Here is a 9,491-nt window from a genome sequence, read left to right as displayed (position 1 = left end):
CGCCCGCCGCCCCGCCCCGCCGCTCCCCGCCTTCTCATTGGCCGCGTGCGACGTCACTCTGCGGCTGCTCCCCCCGCCCCGGTGCGGACACGGGGAGGCGGGGCGAGGGCGGGGCCCTGCACGTGGCCGGGGGCGGGGCAGCCTCTGGGCGGTGGGCGGGGCCGGGGGAACCCCTCCTCCCCCGGTTTAGCCCGGCCCTGCTCCGGGGGTTCCTGCCAGACCCTGCCGGTGCTACCCCACCCAGACTCCACCCCGCCCCAGCGGCCCGGCCGCCGCCTCCCCGCTCCGCTCCCCTTTTTCCGTTATCTCGTAGCGGGCGCCCACGACGCCACTTTCCCTCCGTCGAGCCGCAGTACGGCGGGGAGTGCCCCGGGTCGGTCCCACCGACGGGCTGTCCCCCTGTTCCAGCTGCCAGCCCTACGCCCGCATTTTGGGGCCGCGCACCCGTTGTCGCACCGTTTCGCAGGCCCGGACCCGGGGGTTCGGCGCAAGGAACCCCCACGGTGTCCCGCCCCACGCACACGCGGCGCTGTCCGTGGGTACGTGGCTGCCGGCGCTTCAAATGCGGAGGGAAAGCGGAACTTTTCCGGCGGTTGTTGCTATGGAGACTGAGGAAGATGGGGCACAGCCCGTCGCCTCCCTCCACAAACCGCCCCCTGCCCTGCAGCCCCTATTTTGCGCCCAACCCGGGCGCAGGCAGGGATGGAGGAGGAGGAGGACGGATGCGCAGGGGCCCGGCCGCCGGAGCAGCTCTGCGGGGCGCTGGCCTGCAGGCGACCCGGTGACACTCGCACTCCCTGGCAGCGACCTGCTCCTCTGCCCCGGCCCCCACCGTGCCGCTGGCGGCCACCGGGCGCTGACACCCCTTCGCGCCCAGAACGGCTTCCACCGGCGAGGCATCAGGGCCCGGGAAACGCGCCAGCCTCGGGGGACGGGTCGCGCCGCGTGGGCTTCGGCTGCACGGGGTGCTGGGCGTCCCGGCGGCGCGGGTGGGAGGGCGGCCGGGGCCCGGGGAAGGCCAGACCCTCCCCCGCCGTCGCCGGTCGCTCGGTCGCGCCGGCCTTCAGGCGCGGGGGGGGTGGCTGCGGGCGGCCTCCGGGTGCGCGGCCCGATGGGAGGGACGCCCTCGGCAGCGCCTGCGGCCAGGCGGAGGCCGGTCCGCCCCGGGGTCCCCAACCGCGGCCGGGCCGCTGCCCCCACCCACCAGGCCCCGCTGCCACGGTAACCGTGACGTCAGGCAGGGCGGCGGAAGCGCGGCGGGTGGTGGCAGCGCCGTGCTTTGCGGCAGGTCGCAGCGCGGTGCTTTCCGGCTCGCCCGGCGTGCGGCGCGATGGCGGAGGAGGACTGGCTGGGAGTGGAGGCGGCCCCGAGCGCTAGCGAAGGCGAGGATGAGGTGAGCGGGGCCGGGCTCGGCTCCCCAGGCAGCTGCCGCCGCTGCTGCATGCGGAGCTCCGGGCGCTCCCCCGTCCCGTGCGTCCCGGGGCGGCGCGGGCATGGCCGGGGACGCCGAGGCCTGGGCGGGAGCAGGCTGGTACCCGGGGCGAGGCCGGGCGGTGGTGGGGCACCGGGCAGCAGGCGCCGCTGCCGGTAGCGCTGGCCGGGGCTGCCTTTGCGGCCGTGCTCCGCGGCTGCTTTGCTGGGCCTCTGCCGGGGCAGGGCTGGGCTCGATAACCGGGGCTGCTGTGTGCCAGGGGCAGGAGGACGGCGAGCGGCGGCACCGGCGGCTCCTGGAAGCGGTCAGCTCCCTCTCCGGACGGAAGCGGTGAGTGCAGGGTGTTTGAGGAGGTCCCGTGGCTCGGCCCTGCGGCTCTTGCAGCAGCCACACTGCAGTTCCTCCCCGTTGCCCCTGCGGGGCTGCGCAGGAGTGCTTTGGAAAAAGGGGCAGGTGGGAGGGCACTCGGTTCCCTGGGCCCAGCTCTTCTGCCTGTGCCGCAGCTGCAGGTGGGAGGAGAAGCACATGGCGGGGACGCGAGGAGACTTTTGGTTTATTTTCTTTCTTCTCGTAGGCGGAAGCTGGCTGAGCGTACAGAGGCAAGCGTGCAGGTGTCAGAGTTCAATGTCAGCTGCAAAGGTAATATCCCTGGGAAGCTGGGCAGAGCTTCTGCTGTCAGACTGAGGCCACACAGCCCACCCAGAGCTAACAGCTTGGGATTTGCTGTGTCTGCCCTGGACCTTTGGGCTGAGCCCAGCTTCAGCCCCTTGGCGATGCCACACCTGTGTTAACGTGTGGGACCTTGTGTAGGTGCTGGGGAGAAGCTGGTTCTGTCTGAGCTCCTGCAGCCTATCCGTCCTAAATCCGCCCTGAGCAGCGTGAAGAACGAACTGACCAGAGTGAAGCAGAAAAAGGCAGTGGAGCTGCCACTCAGCAAAGAGGAGGCAAAGCGGGTGAGTGGGCCTGTGCAGGCAGCAGAGAGAAGTTCTGACCTTACAGGGCAGCACAGCTGCATTCCTGAGTGCTCCTCTACTCCTCTCTGATGCTGAAAGGCTTTCCTTGCTCTTTAAGTCAGCTTTTCTCTACTCGCCCTTTTCCCTTCTCACCCGTGCCTACAGGTCGTGAGGGAAGCTGCCTACGTCAGGACCTCTAAAGATGTGGGCAAATGGCAGCAGGTGGTTTTACAGAACCGACGGGCAGAACAGCTGGTTTTCCCTCTGAAGCAGGAGATTGCTACAGTTGTACCCCTGGAGCAAGCGGCTTCAGCTTGGAAGGTGGGTGCTGTTGTGTGTCATGCAGCTCCCTCGATTTGGCTGGGGCAACTCAACATCTCCTGACTACACTGAGAGGGATGAGGTAGGCATGAGGAAAGCCCAGCCTGTAGCTGAGGCTCTAGGCAGGTGCGTGCTGAGCTTGGGAAGATTAAAAGGGAAGTCTTCAGTGTTCCTCCCTTGTAGCAGATGTGTAAATGCTGTCTGGGAGAAGCCAGGTAAGGCATGAGCAGAAGGCTTAGAGCCTGCTCTGTCTCCTACCTTCTTTTTAGACTCTCGGCCCTAGATACACAGGCTGAGTCTGCAGTTTCTCAGTCCTTGGGCTGAGCCAGGTGCCTGCTAGTAGCCCTCAGCCACTTGTGCTGAAGCTGAGGGGGGATTTGGTTTCCCAAAGCCTGCGCATTTGTGAATCTTCATTATGAAAGAAGGATGCTTTGGGTATTGAATGTGAGTTCCCCTGGGGGTTGTGGTGCTGGCAGGAGAGTTGCTGTCATCCCTTTGAGTTCTCCCAGTTGTCCAGATGCTCAGGTGGGAGACAGCCCCTGCCAAGCCCCCAACATTCACAGCACTCGCTTTGATCTGCCCAAAGATCCCTTTCTGTTTTGGTGGGACATGGGTGTCGTGTAACCTGGACCTACTGCTGCATGCTTCTTGTCAGTGCTATGCGGCCAGCACTGCCTGTCAACTGCAAGCCTGTTTATCTCTCCTGGGAGGAATTCTGTCTGCCGTAACCTGGTGCAATGGCTGGGAGGGTGCTTCGGCAGGCCCACAGTGAGCCTCAGGCTGTTGCGTGGGATCTGTGAGCAGAATTGTGGCCCCAGCCCCCAGGAGGAGGGGGGCACACTTCTCCAGGCCCTCCCATGGAGCTGCTCAGGGACACTTGGAGGGATGGGGACATCTGGAGAAGCATTGGCTCTCACAGTTCTCATCGTGCTCTTGCTGTGTCGGTTCTGTCCCAACAGGCCCGAACTCCCCTGGAGCAGGAGATCTTTGGACTGCTCCACAAGACGCAGCAGCCCATCACAGACCCACTCCTGACACCAGAGGAGACAGCCTCGCTGCAGGCAATGAGCTTGGAGGAGGTGAGCGCTCCCCCAGCCCCTGCCATGCCCTGGCTCTGGAGGCCTCTTCTTTGGTGTTTGCCCTCACTCTGAGTTCCCTGGCAGGCCCGGCAGCGGCGGGCTGAGCTGCAGAAGGCTCGGGTCATACAGTCCTACTATGAGGCTAAGGCTCGTCGAGAGAAGAAAATCAAGAGCAAGAAGTAAGGTTCTGTCATTGCTGGGCTTGGTGTGATGGAAGAGAGCTGGGTCTTGCCACTGGAGCTGGCCCTGCCCAGTGCATGGGTATGGCCAAAACATGGAGGAAGACAGAGCCAGTCCTCTCCTTTCTGGGATCTGCAATGTATCAGGCAGCTTCCTGCCCAAAACAGTGCTGTGTTCCCAAAGGCCTCCCCAGAACCGTGAAGCCTCGCTCACCGGCTCTCCACCCTTGTGTTGCAGGTACCATCGTGTGCTGAAAAAAAGCAAGAGACGCAAGGCCTTGAAGGAGTTTGAGCTGCTGCATAAGTTGGACCCCGAGGCTGCCTTGGCAAAGCTGGAGGAGCTGGAGCAGCTCAGGATGCAGGTGCTGCTTTTGCACTTCTCCCACACCCCTTGGGAAGTTCCTGCCTGTGAAGGTGCTCTTTCTGATGCTTCTCTCTTCCTCCCAGGAACGCATGAGTCTTAAGCACCAGAACAAGGGAAAATGGGCCCGCTCCAGGGCCATTATGGCTAAGTATGACCTGGAGGTGAGATCACAGAAGAATTTGGGTTGGGAGGGACCTTCAAAGACCATCCCATTTAACCCCCCTGCCATGGGCAGGGGCACTTCCCACAAAACCAGGTTGCTCAGAGCTGTTTTCAGCCTGGCCTTGAACACTCCCATGGATGGGACATCCACAGCTTCTCTGGGCATCCTGTGTCAGTGCCTCACCACTCTCATTGTGAAATATCTCTTCCGCATGTCCAAGCTAAATTGCCCTCCTTCAGTTTAAAGCAGTTGCCCCTTGTCCTGTCACTACAGACCCTAGTATAAAGTCTCTCTCCATCTTTCTTATAAGCGCCCTTTATATATTGAAAGACCCAATAAGGTCCCCAATGCTGGTTGGAGAAGGGGGAGACAGGTGGGGGGGGGGTTAAGGAAGGTGGGCATGTTGTTTCTGGGCTGCGTTAGAAACATCTTGATCCCCTCCCAGGCCCGCAAGGCCATGCAGGAACAACTTGCCAAGAACAAGGAGTTGATGCAGAAGGTGCGAGTGGAGCTGCCTGAGGAGGAACCAGGTGATGTTCCTGAGGAGGACCTCACATCAGTGGCTGTCCCCACCATCCCTGCGGGTGCCGGCAGAACTAATCCCTGGATGCTGGGCAAGCCCAGTGGCCCAGCCGAGGAGCCCGAGGTACAGGAGGGTCTTGGAGACTTTGCGGTGCCTGGTGCTGCGGAGAGCAAGGAGGAGATGGAGGAGGAGGATGAGGAGGTGTCAGAGGAGGAAGCTCTGTTACAAGACTTTGCGCAGAAACGGCACGTGCGGCAGCAGCGGGCAGGGAGCCCTGAGGGACAAGGTGAGGAGCTCACACCCCGCAAGTGCAGTTTGGTGTGCTGCAGGGTTGGGCAGGGGAAAGGGGGTCGTGGGACTGTTTTCTGGCCTGTTTCACACAGTTGTCCTGCTCCCTCCCTGCTTGTGGGTGACTTTCTCACCTGATGCCTCAATGCGCAGGTGCTGATGAGACTGATGCAGTTTCTGAACTGCTGAGGGACAGCCCTGTCCACCCTGTCTGTGCGGAGGAGCAGACAAGCGTCAGGATCGAGCAGCCTTCCCAGGCCCAGGCGGAGATCCTGCTGTTGGAGCAGCTGGGCAGGGTGCAGACGATGGAGGACGCTGAGGCTCTGGCCTCAGAGGAGCATGTGGAAGAGCTGGAGAAGCTGGGGGCTGCAGGAGCAGAGGAACAAGTGCAGCAGCAGGAGGAAGGCAGAGCTGAGGAGAGACGTGTCAAGAAACCACCAGCCAAGAAGAAGATCATTAGCCTGCAGGCTGTGCTGTCCGGGAAGTCCCAGGAGGTTCAGTGCCCCAGCCTGCCTGTGGTCATGGAGGAGGAGGTGATCAGGATGGGCCTACCCCTTGGTCCCTGGGCAGGGCTGGCTGCAGGGGACTGATTTGTCTCTCCACAGGAGGGTGGCATCGACCAAAGAGGGGTGATCGCAGAGGCCTTTGCTGGGGATGACGTGGTCGCTGACTTCCGCCAGGAGAAGCACAAGGCAGAGCAGGCTGCAAAGCCGCAGCCAGTGAACCTGGTGCTGCCGGGCTGGGGTGAGTGGGGAGGCACAGGACTGAAGCCCAGCACCAAGAAAAGAAAACGGTAAGTATGGAAGAGCTGCAGCAACATGCTTCAGCCCAGCACTGGGATCTGACATCTCACTTGCCTGGCAGATTCCTGCTCAAGCCACCCCCAGCCCCTCCCAGGAAGGACCAGCACTTGCCCCATGTCATCATGAGCGAGCGGCGCAACATCCATGTGGCAGCACATCAGGTGGGTGATGCCCAGCCTCCGCAAGTGGTAGCAGCAAGTACTCCAGCACCCAGGCCCGCCCAGAACCTTGCTGTGACCCGTTCCCAAAACCTCCTGAATCCCTGCCGGTAATCCCTGCTCCACAGGGAGTTACCCCACTGCACTGTTTCCCTGCAGGTCAGTGAGCTGCCCTTCCCCTTTGAGAGGCACCAGCAGTTTGAGCACAGCATCCGGACGCCTGTGGGCCCCACGTGGAACACGCAGCGTGCCTTCCAGAAGCTAACTACCCCCCGCGTCATTACCCGAGCGGGCCACATCATCCAGCCCATCTCCGCTGAGGATGTCCCTGACATGGCCACCGAAGCTGGCAGTGGAGCCAAGCCAGCGCTAGAAATTGCGCCCAAGCAGCCAGAGCAGCCCTTTTGCCACCCGCGCAGGAGAGCACAATAGCTCCATGCCCATGTGTGCTTGGACTGGAGCAGGCAGAGGAACCAGGAGAGGCTCCTTGTTCTGTCTGGTGCCTTCTACCTGTTCCCCCCACCCCAATAAAATCTCCTGGGCTGCCTTGTCTGAGCGGTGTGTGTGGCTGCCCTAGCAGTGCCCGGGGACAGGACAGCTGGTGCCCTCCTGCCTGTCCTTGGGGCCCCATGCAGCACGGGGTGCTTTGGCCGGGTGTAACAAACAGCTCCTGGGCCAGGCCTGGGAGGTACAGCTCAGGCTTGCAACTGTGACAAGGGGGTGGAGCAGCTGCCAGTGCTCAGTCGGGGCTGGTTTTTCACCTGCCCTGTGGTTTTGTCTTTCATACTCCCATTTTTTTAATATATAAATGGGGGTTTATTATTACTATTTTTTTTTTTAATCATAGCTGAAGGGGCTTTCTCACAGCCCTGCTGCACAGAACAGCTCCTTGGGCCTGTCGCAGTTCCAGGGTAACTTCTGCCCAGCTCTAATCAACCCAATTCCCTGGAAAACAGGTCCGTGAGGGGGTGCAGGTGTGCTGCAAACGCTGGGAGCTGGCTCTGCCCCTGGCGCAGCCACCCAGCCTGCTGCTGCTGGGCTCGGTGTCCTGCCCACTACACCTCTCAGAGGGTGACAGCAGGGTGCTGGTGTGTCCAGCACTAACGGAGGGGTGTGCCAGAGCCTTGTGATGAAACCGGAGCAGGCAGGGATCCCTCCAGGTCTCTCCTCCCTTGTCCCACACATGGTGTGCTCATGCCAGCTGCAGAAACGCTCCCCAGCCAGAGCGAAGGAGCGCAGGCCCAGGGAGCTGCTGCTGTTCCTGGGAAACACATGCCCTATGCCAGGGACGCGTCCTACCCTGCTGGCACCACAGCCTGCCCAGGAGAGGGGCCAGGCGGTGTCCTCGGGCAGCAGCTGGTCCCTCGGAGCCAGGGCAGGGCTGCCACAGTCACCCTGCTCCCCTACAGCCAGGTCATACCAGGGAAAGGGGGTTCGTGGTGGGGGTGGGGCACAGGCACCCACGGGGTTGAGAGCGGGTGCACAGCCGCTCCCCGACTCCCACCCCAAGACCACGCAGGGCTGTTCCATGCTGGGTGCTGGCACTCTTGGGTGGAGGGGAGGTGGGGGCTGCCTGCACTACTGCCCGCCAGGGACCAGATTGGGTGCGCTGGCCCAGCCGGCACCCTGGGGCAGGAAGATAGTGCTCACCTGTGGCCAGGCCGCGGTTGTGTGTTATGAATTTACCCCAAGCTGGGGGCAGGGTGGAGGAATAAAAAAAAAAAAAGGAGAGGAAGCGGAGAGCCCCTCGCTGGCCTGGTGGCCCCAGCTCAGAGCCCAGCTTCCCTCTGCCCTGCCTGCCCCAAAAGGTGTGGGAAACCTTCACCACCACAGCCCCAGGGGATGGCGGGGAGGGGCGGGGGTGGGGGTGGGCAGCGGTGTAGGGGGTATTTCTTGTTTGTTTTAGTCAAAGCTGAAGTGCCCTGGAGCCAGGGGAAGGCAGAGCCCAGTGTGGGGTGTGTGCAGCCCTCTGCCTGCACCTCCACCTGCCCACAGGCAGCCCTGGGCTCACTGTAGCCCCACTTTGCTGGGGCTAGCTGCATCCCCACGGTGTCCCTGGCACCGACCTTCACGGGGACCCCTCGTTATGTGCCCTGACCCAGCGTGGTGCCTGGCTTGTCCCAGTACCCGGGCCACCTCACCTCCTTCAGCTCCCAGCCTTGGGATTCTCGTAAGAGTACCTGGGCTGGGAAGGGTCTTGGGAGGCCTCAGGGCTCAACACCTGTGAGTGCGGAGCTGGTCTTAGGCTCGGAGCAGGGTCTTCAGAGTAGTGTCCTGCCATTTGGCTGTCTGCAAGGAGGGGAACCCCAAGCACCCCTCTGGTCTCTGTCCTCATATTCAACCCACCCTGTGGCAAAGGACTGTCCTGTTGTACTCTGCACGGTGTCCCCTGCACCCCTGAGGAGTGGCTTACAGCCCAGTGGGGTCTGGCCCTGCCTTAAGCTGGGCACCTTAAGTTGCTACCTTCCTCAGCTGCCCCAGAGCGGGAGTGATGCTCCCCACTGGGCCTGGGGCGATGATAGCACCAGGGCAGCCCCCTCCTGGGGTGCAGATCCTGCAGAGGACCAAGGCCACTAGGTCTGAAACCAGCTCAGGCTTCAGTGGAGCAGATGAGTTTACTGTCACAAGCTGGGACCACCTGAAGCAGCAAGAGGGACCTGCTGACACATGGCCCCTCGATCCGGAGGCTGCCTCACACTGAACTTTGGCTGGTGAGTCCTGCGGTGTGAGCATGGCTGTTGCTCTGCCAGCGTTGAGAGGGGACAGCTTCAAGCCATGGATCTGGATGTGCCTCATCTTGCGCAGAAGGGCAACACTGGGCTGGACTGGGCTTGAACTGGGGCTTCCAGTATGCAGAGGTGCTTCAAAAATAAATGTGGAAAGCATCAGCGTGAGCTGCTGGGAATGAGTTAGAGGAGGCACCTAGATAGAGTTGGGTCACTGGCACTGCCGTGCTGGCCCCTCTGGGCTGCTGGGCCAGCTTGTCTGTCCCAGCACAGGCTCCTCCAAAGCTGCAGCACTCCTGCATCAAGGGCAACAGTTGTCCCTCTGACTTCCCTGCAGAAATAAATTTCCTCAGTGCAGGAAAGCCAGCACTTGGGTGGTTTTTTTAATTAAAAACCAATTCTAGGTCTGCAGACTGCTGCAGGAAAGGGGGATGCTGGGGATGCCCGCCGGCAGCGGGGAGAGGGGGAGAGAGGAGCCGTGGCTGGGGGAGCCTATTGTAGG

At 62.1% G+C, this 9,491-nt stretch overlaps 1 protein-coding gene across 2 annotated transcripts; it reads left to right on the top strand.

Moving 5' to 3' along the window:
- Window positions 1-281: 281 nt before the first annotated feature.
- On the top strand, window positions 282-6,815 carry UTP14A (UTP14A small subunit processome component). 2 transcript variants are annotated; one of them, XM_055818031.1, is made up of 15 exons: window positions 282-773; window positions 1,289-1,393; window positions 1,692-1,762; window positions 2,007-2,071; window positions 2,243-2,385; window positions 2,551-2,706; window positions 3,666-3,785; window positions 3,870-3,964; window positions 4,203-4,326; window positions 4,412-4,489; window positions 4,937-5,300; window positions 5,456-5,835; window positions 5,908-6,046; window positions 6,167-6,266; window positions 6,423-6,558. In XM_055818031.1, exons 1-14 carry the CDS (start codon window positions 618-620, stop codon window positions 6,229-6,231), a joined length of 2,061 nt encoding a protein of 686 aa, XP_055674006.1. In that variant the 5' UTR covers window positions 282-617; the 3' UTR covers window positions 6,232-6,266; window positions 6,423-6,558. The 2 variants fall into 2 exon arrangements, with proteins under 2 accessions (XP_055674006.1, XP_055674005.1); XM_055818030.1 differs by having other exon boundaries at window positions 287-773; window positions 5,908-6,095; window positions 6,423-6,815.
- Window positions 6,816-9,491: the final 2,676 nt, after the last annotated feature.

This window comes from Falco peregrinus, chromosome 13, assembly GCF_023634155.1.
Source record: "Falco peregrinus isolate bFalPer1 chromosome 13, bFalPer1.pri, whole genome shotgun sequence".
Taxonomy (NCBI): Eukaryota; Metazoa; Chordata; class Aves; order Falconiformes; family Falconidae; genus Falco; species Falco peregrinus.
This window is presented reverse-complemented; position numbering and strand designations above follow the sequence as displayed.